The 27,272-nt window shown below is 47.8% G+C and overlaps 1 protein-coding gene and 1 pseudogene across 3 annotated transcripts in view; one reads left to right on the plus strand and one right to left on the minus strand.

The window, feature by feature from the left end:
- Nucleotides 1-27,272, minus strand: part of TMEM132A (transmembrane protein 132A) — a 244,442-nt gene that overhangs the window by 195,396 nt on the left and 21,774 nt on the right. For 2 of the 3 annotated variants that reach the window (XR_011364268.1, XM_069980763.1), the window contains exon 1: nt 1,694-2,077. The exons of the other annotated variant lie outside the window; for it this stretch is intronic. Coding sequence is in view for 1 of the 2 variants with exons in the window: in XM_069980763.1 (XP_069836864.1) it covers nt 1,694-1,739 (46 nt within the window). In the remaining variant the exon portion in view is untranslated. Of the gene's footprint in view, nt 1-1,693; nt 2,078-27,272 lie in introns of those variants that run through there. 3 annotated transcript variants of the gene reach the window in all.
- Nucleotides 23,902-26,192, plus strand: LOC138800056 (uncharacterized; annotated as a pseudogene).

Genomic DNA, 27,272 nt, shown 5'->3' on the forward strand with positions numbered 1-27,272 from the left:
CCCTAAGGAGCAGCTCCGACTCCTTCATAAATGGTCAGTCAGACACCAGGGGAGTTATTTATTGAACTAGTACAAAGAAGACCAGGCTCAGCAACTTCATCCCAATGTCCTACATGATCCTGGGGCGACTTCTAAGTGAATAGGGTAAAGATATAAAGCAAATTCTCCTCTTTGTGTGTGTGCAGTGGATGAAGCCAGTCTCCAGCCTCCATGTCCTGAACAACTCACGACTAGACAAGATGGAGCAGGTGGTCTTTTCCTGCTGACAGTCTTCTATGTTTCTAACTAAATATCCACCATACACAAAGAAACACTGCTAACAATGCCAGATACCTGAGATACAGAGGTCAGCTGTAGGCTCAGATTTGTCAGCATCCACACTCCTGAGCTCAGCCTGTCAGTGACTGCAGCTTTGACTTGCCTCAGTAACTGATTGAGTGAGTGGGCATTTCCGAGTGGGGTCGTGACATCACAGTATCCAGAGCCACAGAAATAACCTGCCAAACAGTAACCGCCAACTTTCCCCCGACCACCCTTATCTAATAGGGCCAGTGCTTTATTACCGATATATGGAGGAAATACTTCACACTTTCTAACCAAATCTGAGAATTTTTTTTTTTTAACTAACAAGGGCCTCAGATTGATAGAACATAAAATAGATTAATGAGGAACATTTATAACATTCATATGAAAATTCAAAAATAGATTTTTTTTTTTATTTTTTTTTTTTTACTCAAGCCAAAGCTAGCTCTGACTCCACAGCCCTGGTGTAAAGTAAAATAATATACTTTAAACTTACCTCTCTAAGTCTCTATGATCCCTGGGTGTCCTCCTGGCTTCTGCCCGTTTAGCACAGCCGCCGCAGGCACATCTGAAGCCACCTGGGCAGTGACAGCCCGCTCAGCCAATCACTGGTCTCAGCTCTGTCCCGTCTAGGCCAGTAATTGGCCAAGTGACTTTAGCAGTGTCAGCGGTGGCTGTGGTGAGTGGCTAGGAGGATGCGTGGATGATATGAACTATATACAACAAGGGCTGCACGGACATCGCTAACAATGTACGTGCAGTCTTTTCTAAACAATCCTCATCCAATAGGCTCGGTAAGCTTACATTAAATGCCAGACCATGTAATACGGCCCTAACCATATAATGGCAATGTACACACAACCTTTTAGTGACAGCCAATACTCCGAGATGCTACAAACCAGATCCAGGAAGCTTGCACAACAACCTGCACATAAGTGTTGATTCACATGTGACAGATTTGTTGCAGAAATAGCTTATTTAACTAAATGGAGCAAAACAAACCCTTCATGTGACTGGGAGTGATTTACAGTCTGGGATATTTCTGCAATATGCCACAGGCAGTTACCCACATATAACTACCGCAATGTCGACGTACACAATGGATTTTTTAGCCATTTAAGTCATGCAGCCTATTTTTCTACTACCTGATAATTGCACTGATTGCATTTTCTTGAGAGAAAAGACCTAATCTGTGCAGTTGACATTGTATACGGTCATATAACACTCTATACTTGTAGTGATGGAGAAAACTTTAAATAAAGGGGACAGAATTGATCCCCTATGGCCACAATACGCTTCACAACAGGAGCCGTAAATCGGGTGGCCTCAGTGACCCCAGAGCACACATCAGCTGTAACATGGACTCACAGACAAAAGACACGGCCAGTACCTTGCGCCAAGCTCAGGATTATCAGGAGCGACGAAACACCGTCCATGTTCTCCTCAGAGCTGTCACCTCCAGACAGGGAAGCCCGTGTATCACGGTGTCTCAGCCATAAAACCCCTTTAGTCACCACCTCTGTGAAAAAGGAGTGCCCGGATTGTAGGGCGTGTTAGTGTATGGGTGTGACCGATCGCCGGGCACACGCTGTACACACACTGATAAAACGCAGCGTTTATACCAAAGACCGGGAGGGTGTATGATCAGCAGGATAAAGCAGCGGGAAGCTGTCACCATTCCTGTGTGAACGGAACCTCTATGCTCACATAGCCGGCATCAATACAAAGAGAGTGAGAGACAAAAGAGGGCGGGAGCCATGAGGGGAGGAGAAAGGAGGAGGATGGACTCCAGTTTTGTCTGTCTATCCCTCCCCCCACCTCCTAGATCTTTATGCCAAGGGCCATACATTACCTGCCCGCCGTGCTTGGCACAATAACATGCTCACTTGCTGTGTGTAAACAATATGCCATTTATTTAGTGGGAATTTGTTCTTTATCAATAATGGGCAGCATTTCACATTTGTGAGCCAGGCTAGCAGTAGAAGAGGGGCACATCTCCCTGTGTTTGTCCTACACCTGGTTCTGGTTTAGCCCCTAGACAACCCTGGGCGTACAGGGGGGCCGGCTGCAGCCTGTCATTAACCCCTTAAATTGTGGCGTTTAAAGAGGACCTGTCACCCCCCTGTGCCAGGGTGACAGGCTCCCGACCCCCGCTAGAGCCCCCTATACTTACCTGATCTTGCGGGTCCTGCTTCTTGATCCGGTCTGGTGACGGAGATTTCAGCGCCCGGCGCGCGCGCTCCTGAAATGTGTCCGATGCCCATAGAGAATGAATAGTGAGTCCGACGCTCCATTCATTCTCTATGAGTGTCGGACTGACCTCTCTTTAAGTGTAAGGGACAGTCCCTTGCCACTTACTGATCGGGACCCCCGCAGTGTGACTGCGAGGGTTACGATCGCTGTGTCGGACCGCTGGAGGTCTCTTAGGGTGCCTTTACACAGAGAGATTTATCTGCCAGATTTTTTAAGCCAAAGCCAGTAATGGATTTGAAAAGATGAGAAATCTCAGTCTTTCCTTTACGACCTGGTCTCTCTTTATAGTCTGTTCCTGGCTTCGGCTTAAAAAATCTGTCCGATAAATCTCTCTGTGTAAAGGCAGCCTTACCTTCCAGCAGAGCAGAGCACCTATTACACTGATCAATGCTATGCCTATAGGTGCCTTTACACGTAACGATTATCGTGCAAATTTGCACGATAACGATCGAATTCGAACGATAATCGTACATGTAAATGCAGCGAACGATCAAACGACAAACGAGAAATCGTTCATTTTGATCTTTCAACATGTTATCAAATCGTCGTTCGCAAAAAATTTGCAGATCGTTCCGTGTGAACAGTCGTTCGCCGATTAAACCAATGTGTGAGATAGGCTTAGGCGATCGCAAAACGATTGCAAAACGATTTTCCGTACAATATATCTTACCGTCTAAACGCTGATCGTTATGAAAAAAAAATTGTTACTCCAACATCGTTAATCGTACAATCAGGCCAATTATCGTTTCGTGTAAACGCACCTTATGGCATAGCAATGATCAGTGTATGCAATCTAACGATTGCATGTAAAAGTCCGCCAGGGGACTTGAAATGTGTAAAAAAAAGTAAAAAATTTTTTGCAATACCCCAAAGCCCCTCCCCCAATAAAAGTTAAAATCACCCCCCTATCCCATTTTATAAATAAAACACATAAAAAAATAAATAAACATATATACCGTAGCGTGCGTAATTGTCCGATCTTTGTCCACTGTTTAACGGTCAAATACACTGTGTGAACATGGCCCTATAGGGTGGGGAGTGGAGCGCACTACTGTCCACCCTTACAACTAGCAAAGCAGCCTGTAAGACTGCTGCAACTTTGACCTTGCCCCTCTCCCTGCTGGCCCATAACAAGAAAAAGCCAGAGACAAGAACAGAAGTGCACATCCAGAAATAAAGAAAATGAAAACAATCTTTTTTAGACTCACAGATTAAAATCAGAGCTGTATAAAAACAAGTTCAAAAGGGAGTCACCACCAGGCAGTCAAACCCCAGCAGCCCACATACCATATCATGGATAGCGGTGTAAAATACAAGCTGTAGCAAATTCTGCTTCATTTAGCCATGTCCCCCACTACTCCCTTAACCCCTTAACGACATCGGGCGTAAATTTACACCCTCGCGCCCTGGTACTTAACGCATCAGGGCGTAAATTTACGCCCGATGTTTCCCCGATCGCTGTGTGTTCGCACACAGCGATCGGGGAAGATGGCCTGCTATAAATCATAGCAGGCCATCTTAGCTTCTCGGCACGGGGGGTGGTTAACACCCCCCGTGCTTACGATCGCCGCTATTGGCTGATCAATTCAGATCAGCCAATAGCGGCGATCTGAACCTTTCTGGGTCATCGGTGACCCGATGACCCGGAAAAAATGGCGGAAAAAATGGCTGTCCAAGGACGGCACCGACCACCATTACTGTAAAAAGTAATGGTGGGCACGGTGCCACCGGCTCGATCGCCGTGAACGGCCGGCGTCCTCCGTCTTTCCATCGGGTCTTCGGCTATTTCTAGCGGTCCCCATCGGCTTTTTCCGGATTTTGCGCTCTGCTGCCCTCTAGCAGCTGATATGTGTAATACACTTATCAGCAGCTACAGGGATGTTCAGAATGTAGAAAATGTTTTTCGGTTTTTTTTCCAAATTTTTTTTTTCTATTTTCCGCACCCTATCGCCGCTGAGTGTTGATCAGCATCGCACGAAAGTGCGCTGCTAATCAGCAACTCCTCCTTTTTGGCGTAGGGTGTTTTTTTTCTATATCCTACTGCCACGGTCTGCTGATAAGTGCTGCACATAAGTGCGGCATTTATCAGCAACTTCTTTGTTGGCGTAGGTTGTTTTTTTTATACTTACTGTAAAATAACACGTAAAAAACACTACATTACACCACACTACATTGAATACAGTTTGACACTACACCACTACATACCCCATATACCAATCCCCGTATAACGATGGCCCCCAGGGTGTTCCTTCTTTCCTCCATTCATCCTCATCATCCAGTGACGTGTCTTGGGGTAGCGTAGCATACGCTCCCCCCCAGACACGTCTTTTCCGCCAGTACCGTCCCAATAAGAGATGATGGTATGAAATTCTACAAACTCTGTGAGAGTACCTCAGGGTACACTTACAGATCCAGGGTATGTGCACACTGCGGAATGGCGAAAGATAACCCTTTGTGCATTCCGCAGCTAGCACCCGCCGGCGGACTAATGCGGGCGCGTGTCTCCACCCGTGTCATAGACTCCAATCTATGCATGGGCGGATTCCATCGTCCATCCAAAGAATGAACACATTGAACAGAGAGCGGAATCCGCCTTTGCATAGAATGGAGTCTATGACACGGATGGAGACGTGCCCCTGCATCAGTCCGCCGGTGGGTGCCAGCTGTGGAATGCACGAAGGGTTATCCTTCCTCATTCCGCAGTGTGCACGTACATGAAGGAAGGGACACCCTAATCTAGCCCCCAGATGCCCCCTCCCCCCCATCCTCGGAACAAGTGGGAAGATCGTCCGGGAACTGATCTTCCCACTCCTGGTAAAGGTTACCACCTGTACAGGGATAACTTTTATACCAGCACCCCCTCTTCCGGTCCCTCGCTGCCCGAGCTACTGTAGCTTGCGGCACGATCCGAAAATATCAGAAGCAGTAATATTTAGCAGCCATGGAGCGGACCCAGCGCTTCTGGATATGAAGGACCCCGTATTGCACCAGGACAACATTTTCCAGGTGACGTCCACCACACTGGAGAACGGGAGACCCCAGAAGAAGTGCAGAGTGTGGCGTAACAGGGGGATCAGGAAGGACACCATTTTCCAGTGTGCCACCTGTCCTGATCACCCCGGCCTCTGCATACAGGATCGCTTCAAGGCATACCACATGTCATTGGAGTTCTACATTTTCTAAATTCTGTCCCTTATTCCTATTTCAGGGGTCACGTTGGTCCAGGGATTATTCTGATAGCCATTATGGAGTCGGGAAGGATTTTTTTCCCTGTCATGAGGCTACTGTCGTCTGCCTTACGAGGGTTTTTTGCCTTCCTCTGAATCAACACAGGTTGAATTTGATGGACACCTGTCATTTCCAACCTTATAAACTAATAATTGGCCTAATACCCCCAAATAAATTAGAATTGTCCCTTTTCCCCAGCTAAATAGGTATGGCCGCCATTCCCATTAAAGGATGCCATGATGCAATTACAAAGCCTCTGTGCGGCCAGGACAGTAGAAACCCCCCACAAGTGACCCCATTCTGGAAACTACACCCCATAAGAAATCTAACAAGGGGGGCAGCGGGGATATGGCCCCCTGGTGATGGCCACATTTGGGACGTGAAAATGGGACGTAAGTGCCCGTCACCAGTGGGGTCCATATGCTCACTGCACCCCTTGTTAGATTCCTTATGGGGTGTAGTTTCCAGAATGGGGTCACTTGTCGGGGGTTTCTACTGTCCTGGCAGCACAGGAGCTTTGTAATTGCCTCCATCCTCCATTCCAGCCTCTAAATGGCGCTCTGTCCCTTTGGTGGCTTACCCTGTGCCCATATGGCACATTATGCCCACATTATGCCAACAATATGTCACGAGAAAACAGTCTCAGAATCAGCCGGATAGGTAAAAGCATCCCGAAGTTATTAATGAATAAAGTGACACAGGTTATATTCATAAAATTTGTCTCAGTCATTAAGGCCATTTCAGTCTCTGTCCTTAAGGGGTTAAACATGTGAACCCCACCATCAGCACCTAAAAATAATGATATAACATAATCTGCTGGGGATTTGATGCGGCATACTGTATTTATGCATTTATTTCAACTAATTAAATCAGAAGTATCAAATCCGCATTGGATTAGGTATGAACGTGCCCTTAAAGAGAATCTGTGAGGTCTATAGCAGGTACACAGCTGTAGATCCAAGTGTACAGGTCAGGGACCGGACCTTTAGTCCATTGTAAACCTCTATAATCATTCTTTTCATTACCAGCTAAAGTGTCACAGAGGTGGAGCCACACCAATAATAGGAGTAATACAATCACACCATGCCCACTACTCTCACCATATGGTGACTGGATAATACCACTATACTGTCACCAAATAACAGCCACTATAAAAGACCAATATTCTCCCAAAGCAGTGACAATAGAACACAGGTGTCACACTCCGTCCCTCCAGCTGTTACATCGCTACAAATCCCATCATGACTGGACAGCTAAAGCATGACGGGAATTGTAGTTTTGTAACACCTGGAGGGCCGGAGTGTGACACCCCTGATACAAAGGTAGATCCCAGCTGTATAAAGGTTCTGCAGACCTTATAAGTGATTATAGTGCAGTTACATCATGTGACTCACAGTAGGTGTCTTCTCTAGACGTCCACTTTTCCTTTTCTTCTCCATCTGGCTCCGGCCATCATGAAGGCTTCTCTGGCCATGACTCCTCTCCACGGGATCTGTCAGACAGACATTTTAGGCTTCTTGCTCCAGCAACATCCTCATCTATACATCCCTCCATATAGAATAGCCCCCCCCCACGGTACTTCCCCCCCAATAACCCCCTGCTGATGTACATCCAGGGCCGATTCTAGCTTTTCTGCTGCCTGAGGCGAAAATTAAAATGGCTCGCCCCCCCCCTCCCCCGATACTAGAATCAATTGTGTAGAAACTATTCTCACATATTCTCACGTCGATACCTCAGCTATTAGTAAACTTATTATTTTCTCATTATGTATTATGATGTTCTGCAGAATCTTATCATAAACCTCAGCTGCTGCAGAACCTCATCATACACCTCAGCTGCTGCAGAACATCACCCTACACCTCAGCTGCTGCAGAACATCACACTACACCTCAGCTGCTGCAGAACCTCATCATACACCTCAGCTGCTGCAGAACCTCAAACGCCTCTTACTTTATAAATAACCAGTCATAATATTTCAGCTGTGATTGTTGTACTACAAGTTCCTGGACTGGATAACATTGCCACACCAGACCTGACCAATACCGCCATACTGTGACTGGATAACACCGCCATACCAGACCTGACCAATACCGCCATACTGTGACTGGATAACAATGCCACACCAGACCTGACCTGATACCACCATACTGTGACTGGTTAATACCACCATACCAGACCTGACCAATACCGACACACTGTGACTGGATGGCACCACCATACCAGACCTGACCAATACCGCCAAACTGTGACTGGATGATACTGCCATACCAGACCTGATACCAACATACTGTGACTGATTAATACCACCACACCAGACCTGACCAATACCGCCACACTGTGACTGATTAATACCACCACACCAGACCTGATACCAACATACTGTGACTGATTAATACCACCATACCAGACCCGATACCACCTGATAACATCACAGTATAACAGCGCCATACAGGGACCATATTGGGGTACATGGGGTACATTACTAGTTGTTTATTATTCAGTGTTTTATACAATCAGATAAGGTAATATGGGGAAATTCATATTATATTCCAGTCCTACAGGAGCTGCAGTCACAGGGTAACTGTACACAGTGTGGGACTACAACCCCCAGTGTGCTCTGTCTATGCAGCTTTTGTCCACTTCAACTTTGATTCTTAGAAGGGGGGCACAGACAGCAGCCAGACCACGCTGGGAGTTGTAGTCCTACAGTGTCACAGCTCCTGTAGAACTAAAACACCCTGCTGCTGTCAGTAGTTGTGTGTAAGCAGCTACCAGTGTCTCCCAGCCCCCATTGTATCAGTGATAGTGTGCTGTATACTTACAGAGGTGGTGCAGTCACAGAGGTCCCGGCAGAAGAGGGAGGTCAGAGGTCATTCATCATCAGCGCCGGGCTCGTTCACACAGAGCAAAAGCAGCCGAATTTCTGCGCTGAATCAGCGCTGAAATTTCAGCCGTTAAAATAGGTGCAGAGCTAATTTCCATTGAGTTGAATGGAAATTCTGCTCTGCAGTTCACACGGTGGAATTTCCGCACTGAACTAATCCGCTTTCCGCCAGAAGAATGAACATGTTCATTCTTCCGCTAGCGGAAGCCTATACAAATCAATGGGGCTCTGATTTTCTGTTTCAGCGCGGAATACGCACGTATTCAGCGCGGAATACAAGCGGAAATTACTCGCTGAATCAGGGCGGAAATGGGGAAAAAAGGGGGGAGGAGGATTCTAGTATATATTCTGGTATAGTCTAGTTTACTCGCCAAATACTCGCTGAATTTCAGCGCTGAATGCATGCGGATTCAGCGCGGATTCCTCGAGTATTCCGCGCTGAATTTGTCAAGAGCTGATTACGAGCTGAACACTTTCCTAGCGGAATACGCAGGGATTCTGCTTACATTCTGCTTATATTCTGCTCGGAATTCAGCGTCAGTTGATTTCAGGCGGAAATATTTCCTCGCGTAATCCGCCCCTTTTGCTCTGTGTGAACGGAGCAGCTTCTCCTCACAGTGACAGGAGAGAGAGGGGGGGGGGGGGGAGCGCAGGGGCTTTCTCTCTCTCCCTCTTTCTCCATACTCTGAAGATAACTGTCATTCAGCAGGTCGTCTGCTGAATCCTCCTTCACTCCCCCCCCCCTCCCCTCTGAAAAGACTGGAGGGAGCTGAGTACAGGACCCGGTGGCCGGATGCACCAAGCCCCGGAGTTCACAGCAGTCACGCTATCAGCACTTCACAAAAATGGAGTCACGCTATCAGCACTAGAAATTGCAGTGCTCTTATATACCATGTATTACGGTAATAGCCAGGACTAGTTAGTTCCAGGCTTCAGAATGTGCCAGGAAGATCATAGGGTGATACCTACATGTAAGACTAAAGAATGTCAACTCTTAACCCCTTCAGATCCATTCACCCACTGTTAACCCCTTCACATCCACTACAATCTAATTCATATACTGTTAACCCCTTCAGCTCCGGGAATATTTTATTTTTTTCTAACTATACGTAAAACAATCCTAAAATTTTAAAGTGCTGTGGAATCTGTTGGTGCTATATAAAAAAAAATTATTGTTATTATTATATTTATTATTATTATTATTATTATTTTAATTAACACCTAAAAGAAAATAAATGTGTTTTGCGCCATTCATGCACGTATAACCGCCTTAGGGTAGCTTTACATTACCGGATTCGCAGCGGATTTCACGCTGCCAGTTTGCAGTGAAATTTGCTGTGAATCCTTGTACTGAGAAGGTCAATGGGGTTCCGCTTCTTGTAACACCTGAAAACCCGGCTCATTTTAATTTATTTCTCTCATTTGTCTTACATATAGAAGAATCATTGTTACTGTAGGAATTTGGAGTAATGTGATGGTAAAATGTCTATTTGGGGCTATATGTCGCATTTTTGAAGTCCAATAAAATCACGAAATCAAATTGTTATCCAATCTCGTTACCATATCCTAGAAGAGGGGTTACTGTTCTACAGATTCTGTGATTTTCAGACATTTTTACTGTAGGAATTAGGAGTAATGTGATGGGAAAGTGTCTATTTGGGATTATATGTCGCATTTTTGAAGTCCAATAAAATCACGAAATCAAATTGTTATCCAATCACACTACCATATCCTAGTAGAACGCTTACTCTCGTACAGATTCTGTGATTTTCAGACATTTTTACTGTAGAGATTTGGAGTAATGTGATGGTGAAATGTCTATTTGGGGCTATATGTCGCACAATTTGAAGTCCAATAAAATCACGAAATCAAATTGTTATCCAATGGCTTTACCATATCCTAGAAGAGCGCTTACTCTCGTACAGATTCTGTGATTTTCAGACATTTTTACTGTAGGAATTTGGAGTAATGTGATGGTAAAATGTCTATTTGGGGCTATATGTCGCACAATTTGAAGTCCAATAAATTCACGAAATCAAATTGTTATCCAATCTCGTTACCATACCCTAGAAGAGGGGTTACTGTTCTACAGATTCTGTGATTTTCAGACGTTTTTACTGTAGGAATTTGGAGTAATGTGATGGTAAAATGTCTATTTGGGGCTATATGTCGCCCTATTTGTATCCCAATAAAATCACGAAATCAAATTGTTATCTAATCACACTACCATATCCTAGTAGAACGCTTACTCTCGTACAGATTCTGTGATTTCCAGACATTTTTACTGTAGGAATTTGGAGTAATGTGATGGTAAAATGTCTATTTGGGGCTATATGTTGCATTTTTGAAGTCCAATAAAATCACGAAATCAAATTGTTATCCAATCTCGTTACCATATGCTAGAAGAGGGGTTACTGTTCTACAGATTCTGTGATTTTCAGACATTTTTACTGTAGGAATTTGGAGTAATGTGATGGTAAAATGTCTATTTGGGGCTATATGTCGAATTTTTGAAGTCCAATAAAATCACGAAATCAAATTGTTATCCAATCACACTACCATATCCTAGTAGAACGCTTACTCTCGTACAGATTCTGTGATTTTCAGACATTTTTACTGTAGGAATTTGGATTAATGTGAAGGGAAAATGTCTATTTGGGGCTATATGTCGCACACTTTGAAGTCCAATAAAATCACGAAATCAAATTGTTATCCAATCACACTACCATATCCTAGAAGAGCGCTTACTCTTGTACAGATTCTGTGATTTTCAGACATTTTTACTGTAGGAATTTACAAATACACATTTTACCATAACATTACTGTACATTCCTACAGTAAAAATGTCTGAAAATCACAGAATCTGTACGAGAGTAAGCGCTCTACTAGGATATGGTAACGAGATTGGATAACAATTTGATTTCGTGATTTTATTGGACTTCAAAAATGCGACATATAGCCCCAAATAGACATTTTACCATCACATTACTCCAAATTCCTACAGTAAAAATGTCTGAAAATCACAGAATCTGTACGAGAGTAAGCGCTCCTCTAGGATATGGTAACGAGATTGGATAACAATTTGATTTCGTGATTTTATTGGACTTCAAAGTGTGCGACATATAGCCCCAAATAGACATTTTACCATCACATAACTCCAAATTTCTACAGTAAAAATGTCTGAAAATCACAGAATCTGTATGAGAGTAAGCCCTCTGCTAGGATATGGTAACGAGATTGGATAACAATTTGATTTCGTGATTTTATTGGACTTCAAAATGTGCGGCATATAGCCCCAAATAGACATTTTCCCATCACATTACTCCAAATTCCTACAGTAAAAATGATTCTTCTATAAGACAAATGAGAGAAATAAATTAAAATGAGCCGGGTTTTCAGGTGTTAAATATTATGTGGCGAAATTTAATGCATCACAAGAAGCGAAACCCCATTGACCTTCTCAGTACAAGGATTCACAGCAAATTTCACTGCAAACTGGCAGCGTGAAATCCGCTGTGAATCAGGTAATGTAAAGCTACCCTAAGGTGGTTATACGTGCAGGAATGGCGCAAAATACATTTATTTTCTTATAGGTGTTAATTAGAATAATAATAATAATAATAATAATAATAATAATTTTTTATTTATATAGCACCAACAGATTCTGCAGCACTTTAAAATTTTAGGATTGTTTTACATATAGTTAGACAAAAAAATATTCCCGGAACTGAAGGGGTTAACAGTATATGAATTAGATTGTAGTGGATGTGAAGGGGTTAACAGTGGGTGAATGGATCTGAAGGGGTTGAGAGTTGACATTCTTTAGTCTTACATGTAGGTGTTACCCTATGATCTTCCTGGCACATTCTGAAGCCTGGAACTAACTAGTCCTGGCTATTACCGTAATACCTGGTATATAAGAGCACTGCAATTCCTAGTGCTGATAGCGTGACTACATTTTAGTGAAGTGCTGATAGCGTGACTGCAGTCGGAGTTCAAAGTGCAGTACAGTGACTCCTTAGGCAAAAGATTCGGGGCAGTGAACTTCCTGTTCCGGACACCTAGCGACGCCACTGTGCTCAGCACTGTTAGGAGATTGGGGCTGCTGTCATTTTAGCGAAGTTAAACTTCACTAAAATGACAGTGGCAGAGAAGATTCTGCCGCCCCCTGCAGGACCCCAAGAGCTGCCACCTGAGGCGGAAGCCTCAGTCTGCCTCATGGAAGAAGCGGGCCTGTGTACATCCCCCCATAGAGAATAGCCCCATTGCTGTACATGTACATCTCTCCCATATAGAATAGCCCCCCTCCTGTACATCCCCCCTTATAGAATAGCCCCCCTATGCATCCCCCCATTTAGAATAGCCCCCCTGATGTACATGTACATCCCCCCATATAGATTAATTCCCCCCGTGCATCCCCCCTATAGAATAGCCCCTCTATGCATCCCCCCATATAGAATAGCCCCTCTGTGCATCCCCCATATAGAATAATCTCCCCTGTGCATCCCCCCATACAGAATAGCCACCCCCCCTGCATCCCCCCATATAGAATAGCCCCCCTGCACCCCCCATACAGAATAGTCTCCCTGCATCCCCCATTACAGAATAGCCATCCCCCTGCATCCCCCCATATAGAATAGTCCCCCCCCATATAGAATAGCCCCCCTGCATCCCCCCATGTAGAATAGACCCCCAGCATCCCCCCACATAGAATAGCCCCCCCTGCATCCCCCCCATATAGAATAGCCCCCCCTGCATTCCCCCATACAGAATAGCCGCCCCCTGCATCCCCCAATATAGAATAGCCCCCTTGCATCCCCCCATATAGAATAGCCCCCCCCTGCATACCCCCATACAGAATAGCCGCCCCCCCTGCATCCCCCTCCCATATAGAATAGCTGCCCCCCTGCATCCCCCCCATACAGAATAGACCCCCTGCATCCCCCCCATATAGAATAGCCCCCCTACATCCCCCCATATAGAATAGCCCCCCCTGCATCCCCCCATATAGAATAGCCCCCCCTGCATCCCCCCCATATAGAATAGCCCCCCCTGCATCCCCCCCATATAGAATAGCCCCCCCTGCATCCCCCCATATAGAATAGCCCCCCCTGCATCCCCCATATAGAATAGCCCCCCTGCATCCCACCATATAGAATAGCCCCCCTGCATCCCACCATATAGAATAGCCCCCCCTGCATCCCCCATACAGAATAGCCGGCCCCCTGCATCCCCCTCCCATATAGAATAGCTGCCCCCCTGCATCCCCCCATACAGAATAGACCCCCGTGCATCCCCCCATATAGAATAATCTCCCCCGTGCATCCCCCCTATAGAATAGCCCCCCTGCATCCCCCCATACAGAATAGCCACCCCCCCTGCATCCCCCCCATATAGAATAGCTCCCCTGCACCCCCCCCATACAGAATAGTCTCCCTGCATCCCCCATTACAGAATAGCCGTCCCCCTGCATCCCCCCATATAGAATAGTCCCCCCATATAGAATAGCCCCCCTGCATCCCCCCATGTAGAATAGACCCCCAGCATCCCCCCACATAGAATAGCCCCCCCTGCATCCCCCCATATAGAATAGCCGTCCCCCTGCATCCCCCAATATAGAATAGCCGTCCCCCTGCATCCCCCCATATAGAATAGCCCCCTTGCATCCCCCCATATAGAATAGCCCCCCCTGCATCCCCCCATACAGAATAGCCGCCCCCCTGCATCCCCCTCCCATATAGAATAGCTGCCCCCCTGCATCCCCCCATACAGAATAGACCCCCTGCATCCCCCCATATAGAATAGCCCCCCCTGCATCCCCCCATATAGAATAGCCCCCCCTGCATCCCCCATACAGAATAGCTGCCCCCCTGCATCCCCCATATAGAATAGCCCCCCCTGCATCCCCCATACAGAATAGCTGCCCCCCTGCATCCCCCCATACAGAATAGACCCCCTGCATCCCCCCATACAGAATAGACCCCCTGCATCCCCCCATATAGAATAGCCCCCCCCTGCATCCCCCCATATAGAATAGCCCCCCTGCATCCCCCCATATAGAATAGCCCCCCTGAATCCCCCATATAGAATAGCCCCCCCTGCATCCCCCCATATAGAATAGCCCCCCCTGAATCCCCCATATAGAATAGCCCCCCTGCATCCCCCCTCATATAGAATAGCCGCCCCCTGCATCCCTCTCCCATATAGAATAGCTGCCCCCCTGCATCCCCCCATATAGAATAGCCCCCCCCCCTGCATCCCCCTCATATAGAATAGCCGCCCCCCCCTGCATCCCCCTCCCATATAGAATAGCCGCCCCCCCCCCCCCCCCCCTGCATCCCCCTCCAGTGTCGGACTGGGGTACCTTGGCCCACCAGGGAAATTGATTCTTGGGGCCCACCCAATATATAAAGACATAATCAGCGCCAAACCTTTCACGTTAGTACAGCGACTTTGCATAGAGCTGTGTATGTGACCAGCAACGCTAGTGCACTGCCAGTCACTTATACAGTTGTTACTGATTTATGCAGTTGTGGTAAAACTGCACCATTTATGTAGAAACTTTAATGAAATTCCAACAATATTGCTGTAAAAACACATAAAAAATGTCATGTGTGAACACAGCCTCAGAAGATGAAGGAAAAAATGACCATCTAGTCTGCTCCTCTATTACAATCTCCAGTAGAGGAGACCCATGACTGTTTATTCTAGCCTCACCATAAGGTGTTGGGCTAGAATAAGACTTTAAAGGACCATCATGAAAGGCATATCAGTGGTCAGCGTGTAAACCTGGCTTTATAAAAATGTAATCTGCCATTTTATACATCTACTAGTAGAAGAGAGAGAACACCATGGGGCGCACATAGCTTATTACTGCAGAACAAATGTGTGTAAGTGGCTAAACCTGCTGCTCACCTTGGGCGGTCATGCTACAAGCCCAATACCGGCAGTCACTTTAGCGGTGGTTTGTACACCTTGATGCCGCTTGCAGCCCTTTCAATAGAACCAGGAGACTTGGTACAATAATTCAGCAGCGAAGACAGCACCAAAGTAGTCAAAAATCTTGTGACTTTATTAACTCCCTCTTGTGCAATGTTTTGCCTTACTCAGAGCTAAAACGAAGCATCGCGCTAGAGAGTGTGAATAAAATCACAAGAATTTTTACTACTTTAGTGCAGCCTCTGCTGCTGCTCCAGAGGGGTGCAGTCTGGTGAGGGGGTATTATCCTACCTATCACTGATACTGCTGCTCCGGAGGAGGTGCAGTCAAATGAGGGGTGCATAATCCTCCCTATCACTGATACTGCTGCTGCTCCGGAGGTGGTGCAGTCAGATGAGGGGGGCATAATCCTACCTATCACTGATACTACTGCTGCTCCAGAGGAGGGACAGTCAGATGAGGGGGGGCATAATCCTCCCTATCACTGATACTGCTGCTGCTCCAGAAGGGGTGCAGTCAGATGAGAGGGGGGCATAATCCTACCTATCACTGACACTACTGCTGCTCCGGGGGGGTGCAGTCAGATGAGGGGTGCATAATCCTACCTATCACTGATACTGCTGCTGCTCCGGAGGAGGAGGTGCAGTCAGATGAGGGGGGGCATAATCCTACCTATCACTGATACTGCTGCTCCAGAGGGGGTGCAGTCTGGTGAGGGGGGCATTATCCCACTTGTGTCTGTGTCTGCTGCTTATATCTTTATTTTTGAGTCGGTACAATAGTTGAGAAGAAGTTTGCACTCTGGAGGTCCCAGTTGTGCAGGAGATCCGTGAGGCTTGGGCGCTGATCAGCTGAGTCAGGATTCTCACATCACAGATGATAGGAGTTGTAGTAGACGTAGGATTAAGACAAATGGACAATGGATAATGTGTTTCTAAGGGAATCCTCAATAGATCTGATGATCTCATTTGATGAAACACGTCATCCATTGATTAAAGTCTTACTGTTATATCAACTACAACACCTATCATCTTTGATGTGAGAATCCTCAGCTGATCAGAGCCTAAGCCTCACGGATCTCCTGCATAACTGGACCTCCAAAGTGTGAACTTCTCATCACATACATACAGTATACATATATACACAAATAGACATACTGCAGACATACATACTGTATACATATATACACAAACAGACATACTGCAGACATACATACTGTATACATATATACACAAATAGACATACTGCAGACATACATACTGTATACATATATACACAAATAGACATACTGCAGACATACATACAGTATACATATATACACAAATAGACATACTGCAGACATACATACAGTAAACATATATACACAAATAGACATACTGCAGACATACATACTGTATACATATATACACAAATAGATATACTGCAGACATACACAAACATGCAGACACAACACACCTTACATATATACATCTAATCATACTAACACACACACACACACACACAGACTCACCAACATGGATACACAGATACAAAAGCATGCAGATTACACATATAAACCATCTATAGAACTACATCACATAATATATACACTATATACATGATAGAAAACACACACACACATATATCACTCACATGCATAAACACATGACACATATACAGACACACACTGATGACAAAGATAGACAAGAATATACACAAACACTCACATGTTCAGCAGGGCAGGAGGCTTCAGTCTTCTTGTCTCCATCTTCTCTTCTCTGAGCCAGGCACAGCAGCTTGCAGCCTCTCCCCCTTGTCCTGTGCACCGACTGCACACAGCAACAGGAGAGTCAGGGTGAGGCGGGGCGGGGTGGGGGGGGGGTGAGGCGGGGCGGGGTGGGGGGGGGTGAGGCGGGGCGGGGTGGGGTGGGGGGTGAGGCGGGGCGGGGTGGGGGGGGGTGAGGCGGGGTGGGGGGGCGGGGTGAGGCGGGGCGGGGGGGCGGGGTGGGGGGGGTGTTGAGGCGGGGGCGGGGGTGGGGGGTGTTAGGGCGAGGCGGGGGCGGGGGGGGGTGAGGCGGGGCGGGGTGGGGGATGGGGGTGAGGCGGGGCGGGGTGGGGGGGGGTGAGGCGGGGCGGGGTGGGGGTTATTGAGGCGGGGCGGGGCGGGGGGGGGTGAGGCGAGGTGGGGCGGGGTGGGGGGGGGTGAGGCGGGGGGGGGGGGGGGTGAGGCGGGGCGAGGCGGGGGGGGGGGGGGTGAGGCGGGGCGGGGCGGGCCCACCGGGGGATCCCCCGACTCCCCGGTGGCCCAGTCCGACCCTGTCCCCCTCCCATATAGAATAGCCCCCCCTGCATCCCCCATACAGAATAGCCGCCCCCCTGCATTCCCCTCCCATATAGAATAGCTGCCCCCCTGCATCCCCCCCATATAGAATAGCCCCCCCTGCATCCCCCCATATAGAATAGCCCCCCTGCATCCCCCCATACAGAATAGCCCCCCTGCATCCCCCCATATAGAATAGCCCCCCTGCATCCCCCCATATAGAATAGCCCCCCCCTACATCATCCTCCCATATAGAATAGCCCCCCTGCATCCCTCCTTATAGAATAGCCCCCCCCCTGCATCCCCCATACAGAATAGCCGCCCCCCTGCATCCCCCCTCCCATATAGAATAGCCCCCCCTGCTTCCCCCCTAATAGAATAGCCCCCCTGCATCCTTTCATATAGAATAGCCCCCTGCATCTCCCCCATATAGAATAGCCCCCCCCCCTGCATCCCCCCATACAGAATAGCCCCCTTGCATCCCCCCCCATATAGAATAGCCGCCCCCCCCCCCCCCCCCCAATCTCTGGCCACATGTAAGGGGGTTAAAAAAAAAAACATTCTCACCTCACCTCGCTCCCAGCAGCTTTGTCCTCCTCGTCTCCGGTCCACGACGGCAGCGGCAGCAGCAACTTCTCTTCTCTCTCCTCCAGGTCCTCAGCGGCGCGTCAGGGAAGTGACGTCAGCCACTGGGGGCCTGGTGGAGGTGGCTGCAGACGTGCCTTCGCGCGGCACGTCTGTGGCCTAGGCACTTGGGGGGGATCAGGCGGGGCGGAGACACACCACCACAGCCCCCTCCCGCCACCACAGCCCGCTCACCTCCGCCCAGCTGGCCCGCCCCTGCCCACTCCTGACGTGCCGCATCGGCCCCACGCTCCTGCTCCACGTTGATTAGATTGGAGGAGCACGGCAGGAGGCAGGCCGAGCGGCTGGGCAGAGTGAAGCGGGCTGCGGCGGCGGGCCGCAGCGGTGATTTTTTTTTTTTTAATTATGCAGCCCGGGCGGCCCACAGCCAGCTAAAGGAAACAGCAGCCGGGGCAGAGACACAGAGGCTTCCTGTACAGGTGGCTGCCTGCACCAGAAGCCAGAAGAGGACGGACTCACCAAGAAGAGGACTGAGGGACCAGAAGAGGAGCTGGAGGCTGCAGGGTGAGAGGTGAGTATCTGGTGGGGGAATCCTGCACAGAGGGAGCCCCAGATATGTACTGATAATCCCGCCCCCCGCAATAAGCCCCACCCCCATGATAAGCATCGCCCCCGGCGCCAAAGTTTACATGTCATCCAGCTCTCCCAGCATCCTGTATGTCAGTGTAATAGAGGTCACCCAGCTCTCCCAGCATCCTGTATGTCAGTGTAATGGAGGTCACCCAGCTCTCCCAGTATCCTGTATGTCAGTGTAATAGAGGTCACCCAGCTCTCCCAGTATCCTGTATGTCAGTGTAATAGAGGTCACCCAGCTCTCCCAGTATCCTGTATGTCAGTGTAATAGAGGTCTCCCAGCATTCTGTATGTCAGTGTAATGGAGGTCACCCAGTTTTCCCAGTATCCTGTATGTCAATGTAATGAAGGTCAACCAGCTTTCCCAGCATCCTGTAAGTCAGTGTAATGGAGGTCACACAGCTCTCCCAGTATCCTGTATGTCAGTGTAATGGAGGTCACACAGCTTTCCCAGTATCCTGTATGTCAATGTAATTGAGGTCACACAGCTTTCCCAGTATCCTGTATGTCAGTGTATAATGGAGGTCACCCAGCTCTTCCAGCATCCTGTATGTCAGTGTATAATGGAGGTCACCAGCTTTCCCAGCATATAGTTTGGGACCTTATAAGTGGGAAAAGAGGAAGGAAGTTGCTGAAAGTGAGTGTGGAGCCTAAGATTTCTGTCTGGCAGGTCCTAAAGAGATGAATTGTAGCTGCAAGAAACACTCATGGAGGCCAGGGCCGGATGGAGAGGAAAAGGGACCTGTCAGATCAAAGAAGACGTCACCTGTGAGTCACTGTATAATGATTTTGTATTCAGTGGAACATTATTTGGCGGGGTGCAACACTGTTCTATGCCGCAATACACACACTGCTTCTTTCTAATAACCCGAATCTTAATAAAAGGGGCGCTTTTATCAAGATTCGCCCTGTTGCCGAAATGACCTAGAAACTGCCCTGCTCCCTAGTGCTAGGACAAAACAGAAGGCCAGAAATATTGGCCATTCGATACATTCAGTCAGGGGCAGGTTAACTTTACCATAGGCCCCAGCTGTTCACCAAGTCTGGGCCCCCACCCCACTGTAACTATAGCAGCACTAGCGTGGTGTTCATAGTACAGGATAAATAATGCCATGATGCCCTGATTTGTACAAAATTGCAGTTGAAAAAAAGCATTTTTTTTGCAAATCATGGCAGAACTGTGGCCAGGAGACAATACACTACTGAAAGTATAAGTCTTTTTGGGTGGCCATGGGCCCGCCCGAAGCACACCTATTATAATCCATTACTGCATTCAGCACATAACAAAATGTAAAAATGTGCAAAATATGACTTTGTAAACAATAAAACTTTTTTAATGAATACATACAAAGTCACTGCACATGCCCGAGAATGATAATTTAAAACAAATACCCACTGCGAATGTATGGCAGTGGTTCTGGCAACTAACCTGACCAATGAGTTGCCTGTGTATGGAGTCTCTGTGTAATATATATATATATATATATATATATATATGTAATGGCCCAGAACGGTATTTATTGTCAGGCGTCTGGAAATGTATTGTTGCTATTGGCAACCTTAGACAGTCTGTATTAGGGCCTATGTATTTGCTGCTCTTCCTTAGCTCTCTTGTAGTTGTATTGTTTTCTGCTATGTATTTATTTAATATGTTATGTATTAATTGCTAATAATACAAGTGTTGAGCTTGATCAGTGCTCCTCACCTGCAACCTATCACACTCTAGTGATTACCCAGAAGGGCTGTGCGGTCTTGTCAGTTGACAGTTGGTAGTCTGGCATTGCCAGAGTCACATCTAACCTCCCTACGACACCTCAGTAATCCTGTCAGACTTCATCTTCAACCCCCTAACCTGTTTCCAGTCAGCCATAAGGACTAATACGTGTCTTCAAAGTCTCAGCAGGACATCCTTTGTATTTATTAGTGCCTGCTGTCGGATTGGTGAAGTGATAGAGGGTCCCCCATTCACCGTCCATATCTTCCTGGCTCCCAAGTCAGTGTGTCCATGCGTCTTCCTCCTATATGATAGTGAGCGTTGACAGCATCAAGTCTATTCAGTAACTTCAATTACCTATTCACACGTACCTTATAAAGGCGGAAAGCTATAAAATCTCTGGAACAGGTCTGTCTTTGAAATCCTATTTATCCACCAAGTCTAAGCTATAGTAACCAAGGTAACCCTCCCCCTGAAGCAAAGGACTCTGATCAAGCCAACAATTTGCCATCATCAGATGCCCCTGTATAGGATTGTATATAGTTATCCTTCAAGTAAAGTCTTGATATACTTTCACCGCTATTGTGTGAAGACTTTTATTAAAAATTATATGTCCCTGCGTGTATGCTGAAGAAGACAAGGGCCCCAGCACCCTCGGACCCCACCGTGACAGGAAGGTTTCAGAAGGTGAGCCCTAAGGTTGCACGACACCACCCAGCAACACAATACCCTCAGCATATTACCATAATACCACCAAAGGGACATGATAATTTTTCTTGACGTCACGCATAGGACACTATATTGCTAAATAATGAAAACCAATAACAAACAAGAGACATTAATATTCAAGCAAGAAAGCCAGAACAATGCCAGCTGATAACCTAAGTCTCCCAAGTCTCAAACCAGATCCCGCGTGTCTTGCCGCCATTCATAAGAAATCAGAGAAAGTCACTACTGATACTGCAGAAACCTTTACATTTAAAGGGGTCATCCAGCTCTACAAAAACATGGACACTTTTCCCCCTACTGTTGTCTCCAGTTCAGGTGTGGTTTGCAATTAAACTTCATGCACTTTAATGGAACTGAGTTTGAAAACCCCACCCAAACTGGAGACAACAGTAGGGGGAAAAGTGGCCATGTTTTTGTAGCGCTGGATAACCCCTTTAAGCTCCATTTACTTCAATGGAACTGAGTTTTAAACCCCACCCAATCTAGAGACAAGAGAAAAGGGGGGGGGGGGGGAGTGGCCATGTTTTTGTAGCGCTGGATTATTCCTTTAACAATGAACAGCCAGGTCCTGTCTCCGCTTGCTGTGCAATCTTACATCCCTTATGCTCTAGATCATGGGTCTCCAAACTGCGGCGCTCGAGCTGTTGCGAAACCACAATTCTCATCATGCCTGTCCAGGCATGATGGGAAATGTACTTTTGCAACAGCTGGAGGGCCGCATTTTTGAGACCCATGCGCTACATAGTACCCAAATATAAATAGATATAATTATAATGGAATGGAATTTTCATTATTACCAGTCATATTTCTGTATATAATACCACTGAATATAAATTTATATCCCAATATATTAACATAGTAACATAGTTAATACGGTTGAAAGAAGACAAGAGTCCATCAGGTTCAACCTAGGGAAACCCTATTGTGTTGATCTAGGGGAAGAAAACCCCTATGAGGCAGATGACAATAGATGAGGAATTGAAGAGCAATCCGCTCTTATTTCAGCTTGAAATTCCTCCCGTAAAATATGAACAGAGCAATGCCCCATTGTGTTCAATGGTGTGAGGATGATCAATATATATTCACGATCTTGAATAAAATATCCCTGATCACTCATAGTTGGCAAAGCTCCTCGGGCCCCCCCCCCCCCCCCCCCACCACCACCACCTTTTTTGTTTCTTTTTGAAGCTGGTGTCCTGTTTTCCTTTGGGCACTAGATGTCATGGCTAGATGGATTGGGGCCATATAGTGAGAGTCCTGGATATTAACAGGTTCGCTTATCTCTTACCAGACTGGGGGCGCAATAAAACGTCCTCATGGCGTAATGGCTTTATGACAAGGGGTCTGGCTGCAATATGCATCCAGAGTTCACGCAGGAGACAATCAGAGGTTACTGTAGACGTCTATGGAGAAATTTGACCCCTTCAGAAAGATGACAAGCTGTCATATTCCAGAGGTGAGATTCGCTACAGGTCAGCAGGGTAGGGAGAGGGACCCACCATTGTAAAAGCAAGAAAGTGGCTCTAGGGGAACCCAGGGAAACCTGTAACTCCTCTAATCAGGTGCACACCAGACCCATGGTTGGTATGCCCGTGACCGGCAGGTGATGCCCCGTAGTTTGATGCCCCTGGAATGCTGATTGGAAACGCGCCTGCCAAGTTATGAGGATTTGAAAATCTTCAGGCAAGCGTCTCCGGTCATAAAAGATGGACCATTAGCTCATTAGCATAGTCCCTGTCACCCCCCCTTTGAGGTCAGAGGAGGGAGGGAGACAACTGCTCTCACCATGCTTGATAAGGCAGGGAGTATGATGGGAGAGTGTTCAACACTTGGGGAACTTGTTATGAGTGTGTTAGCCCGCCGTTCCTGCTAATCCCCATAGCGTTCCAGTTCCAAACAGCCCGATAGCAAAGTAGGTTCTGGTTTTCTCCTTTTTATTTTAAGAACTGTTTTTACTGTGTATGTATGTGTCTGTATATTTTGTACCATCTCTTTTTTTTATTGTGACCTGTACTGTATGCACTGTCCTTTTTTATTTGTTATTAAATTTCACTTTAATAAGAGCTTTCCTGTGTTCTAAAAAGGCCCTATGTCTCTGAAGTAAAACGTTACCAGGGGTAAGTGATTACCATAAGATTGTGATAGATGTAATTTGTAGTTGCCTTAGGTGTGCATAAGGGTAAGGTGTCACGTCAGCCTTATTGTGACGTGTGGTGGCAGCAGGACACGTGTAACTGGGTGTTAGGTTCTGGTTGGTAGCTGATCCAAGACGGTCCGAGGTGAGCCCGGTTGCCTACTAGCCTACTATCTTTTATTTGGCAAATCCCTGCTAAAATGGCGGAGGCATATCGAAATTACACGAGAGATGGGCTACGCAGCCTTTGTGAGCTAAGAGGTCTGGAAGGAGAGAATCGCAGTAAAGAACAGCTGATCCAAGCATTGATGGAAGATGATGCTCGGCCAGAGCAGCCTGTGGTCACCACACCATCATCGGAGGCAGCAGAGGGTCCGGTTCTGGAATCCATGGGGCACCAATGTACCGGTAGCGCCAGTCCCCAGAATGGTACGGACTCTCCTTTACCTTTGATTCTCCAACAGATGACCGACTGCGACCAAGCTTTGCGGTTGGAGCTTATACGGGAATTTGCAGCAGCAGCAGCACGACAGCAGGAGGCTGATCGAGAATTCGCAGCACGCGAACGCCAAGCTGAACGAGAATTCACCGCACGACAGGCAGAGGCCGAGAGGCAGCATCAGCTGGAACTAGCACGTGCCCAGAGGTCCAGTAATTTCCCACCCAACCGTGAGTCCAGTGAGACGGGACACCTTAAACCCCGTTTAGATCACTTCCCGGTGATGGAGAAGGATGGGGACCTGGACACGTTTCTCAGAGGCTTTGAGAAAATTTGCAGACAGTACCAGTTGCCTTGTGAGCAGTGGGCGCGGTACTTGACCCCAGGACTGAGAGGCAAAGCCCTGGAGGTTTTTGTCTCCTTGCCCAGAGACAAGGACGGTGACTATGAGGCCATTAAGCAAGCCCTCATCCAGAAATACAATCTCTCACCAGAGATGTATCGGAAACGATTCCGGGCTATGCAGCTTGGACCTCATGACAGTTACTCAGATGTCGTTGATGGATTGAACACCAACTTTCACCAGTGGATCGAAGGACTGTCTATCCACACCTTTGAGGATCTCAAAGACCTGATGGTCAAGGATCAGTTTTTGCACCTGTGTCCCGCAGAAGTTCGTCAGTTCATCTTGGACCGAGAACCCAGAGACGCAGCGCAAGCAGCCAAGCTGGCCGACACCTACACTGCCAATCGGGCCCCGCACATCAGAAGCCGGCAGTGACCAGCTGGAAAGGGGGTAAGCAGACTTCTACCAACTCTGTCCCTGCTACTCGACCCTCTGGGGGTTCTACCCCTGTGGTCCCCACCAAACCTGTTGCTGATACCCGCATCTGTTTTATGTGTCGCAAAGGGGGACATATTAGTCGAGACTGTCCCGAGAGAAAGAAACCAACGAGAGAAAGAAACCCACCGGTTTCCCCATCTACTGTTTTGTTTGTGGGTGGACGGGGAGGGAAGCTCAGTGATAACATGCAGGCCGTTACCGTGGGTAACAAAATCACGATGGGCTTGAGGGACACTGGGGCGGAGATCACCCTTGTTCGCCCTGAACTGGTGAACGAAGAGGACTTAATCCCTGGGAAAACACGAACTGTGACTGGGATTGGAGGAGTGAGCCCCGCTTTGCCCATGGCGAGGGTATTTCTTGACTGGGGGGCTGGGAGTGGAATAAGGGAGGTGGGAGTGACGGATCATATTCCCACGGATGTCTTATTAGCCACTGATCTTGGTTCCTTAGTCTCCCACTATGTACCTGCTGATGTCAGGGAGGATTCACAGGTTCCTGGCATTTCGTGTGAATCCCCCTCATTGGTTGGTGCTAGTGCGGAGGTCTATAAAGATGACCTCACTGTTTGTACTAACCCTTTAAATGTGATAAACATGAGTACTAATCCTGATGCCAATTACATAGGTAATGAATCTGATGTATATAACCAGGACTGTACCAGGCTTCCATCTGTCCCCCTCACCCCTGATCCTCAGCAGGTGGGCGGAACAGATTGTAAGTACATAGCTGTGGTGACGCGTAGTGGGCGGGGCCACTCTGACACAGTGAGTGGAAGCCCCCCTGCGGTGTGTATACCAGCAGCTGGAGGGTCAGCTGACAGCTCACAGCTGAATCAAGGCATCAGAGCAGACGAGGTGATGTCTGGCAACTCTCAAAGTGACTGGGCCCAATTTCAGGCAGCTTTGCTGACTGATGGGACGTTACAGAAACTGAGAGAGCTGGCTGATAGCACCCCGGCTGAATCGGATACCGAGCGGATAACCTGGGATCAGGGCCGTCTCTATAAGCAGATGATTCCCACCGAGGATCAACCGGAATGGGTGCAGAGTAGGCAGCTGGTAGTGCCTCGTCCATTCCGGGAGCGACTACTGCAAGTGGCCCATGAAATACCCCTCGCAGGCCACTTGGGTATCCGCAAGACCCAGGACCGGTTGAAACAGCGTTTCTATTGGCCGGGTATAGGAAAAGAAGTGGCTAACTTCTGACGGTCATGTCTGGTCTGTCAAAGGATGGGAAAGCCTGGGCATGTTCCCAAGGCTCCCCTCATCCCTTTACCGATCATAGATGAGCCGTTCCAGCGGGTGGCCGTAGATATTGTAGGACCGTTAGCAGTACCCAGTAGTTCTGGCAAAAGCTACATTCTGACCGTGGTAGATTATGCTACTAGGTACCCAGAAGCAGTTGCCCTATCCTCCATCAGGGCCGATAACGTTGCGGATGCACTTCTCACCATCTTTTCCCGAGTAGGATTTCCTAAGGAGATGCTGACGGATCAGGGAACACAGTTTATGTCTAACTTGATGGAGTGCCTCTGCAAGAAAATACAGGTGCAGCATCTGGTCGCCAGTGCCTATCACCCACAGACTAATGGTCTGTGTGAGCGGTTCAATGGCGTCCTCAAGCAGATGCTCAAGATGCTTGTGGAGTCCCACGGACGGGACTGGGAGCGGTACCTCCCGCACCTGCTATTTGCTTACAGAGAAGTACCTCAGGCATCCACTGGGTTCTCTCCGTTTGAGCTCCTCTATGGAAGACGAGTACGGGGTCCCCTAGATCTCATCAAGGAATCCTGGGAGGGAGAAGTGGGTCACCCTGACGTCTCGGTCGTAGACTATGTACTAAGATTCAGGGAGAGGATGGAAACCCTGACCGGCCTGGTTCAGGAGAACATGGCCCAGGCGCAGGATAGTCAGAAAAGGTGGTACGACCGAAATGCCCGAGAGCGCATTTACGCCGTCGGACAAAAGGTGTGGGTACTAGTACCCATGCCTCAAAACAAGCTGCAGGCCGCATGGGAAGGTCCTTACACCATTCACCAGCGGGTGAATGATGTGAACTATGTCGTCACTATTGATCATATTCGCAAGAAGCACAAAGTGTTTCATGTTAACATGATCAAGGCCCATGTGGAGCGTGACACGTGTGTCATGCCAGTGTGCAGTCTGCCAGAGGAAGGGGAGGGTGACAGTCTAGTTGACGTCGTAGCTGACGCAAAGACCGAGGGGAGCCTAGCCGAGGCCCAGCTGAACCCACAGCTAACAGAGACCCAGAAGTCCCAGCTGTGG

Source organism: Dendropsophus ebraccatus, chromosome 8, assembly GCF_027789765.1.
Source record: "Dendropsophus ebraccatus isolate aDenEbr1 chromosome 8, aDenEbr1.pat, whole genome shotgun sequence".
Taxonomy (NCBI): domain Eukaryota; kingdom Metazoa; phylum Chordata; class Amphibia; order Anura; family Hylidae; genus Dendropsophus; species Dendropsophus ebraccatus.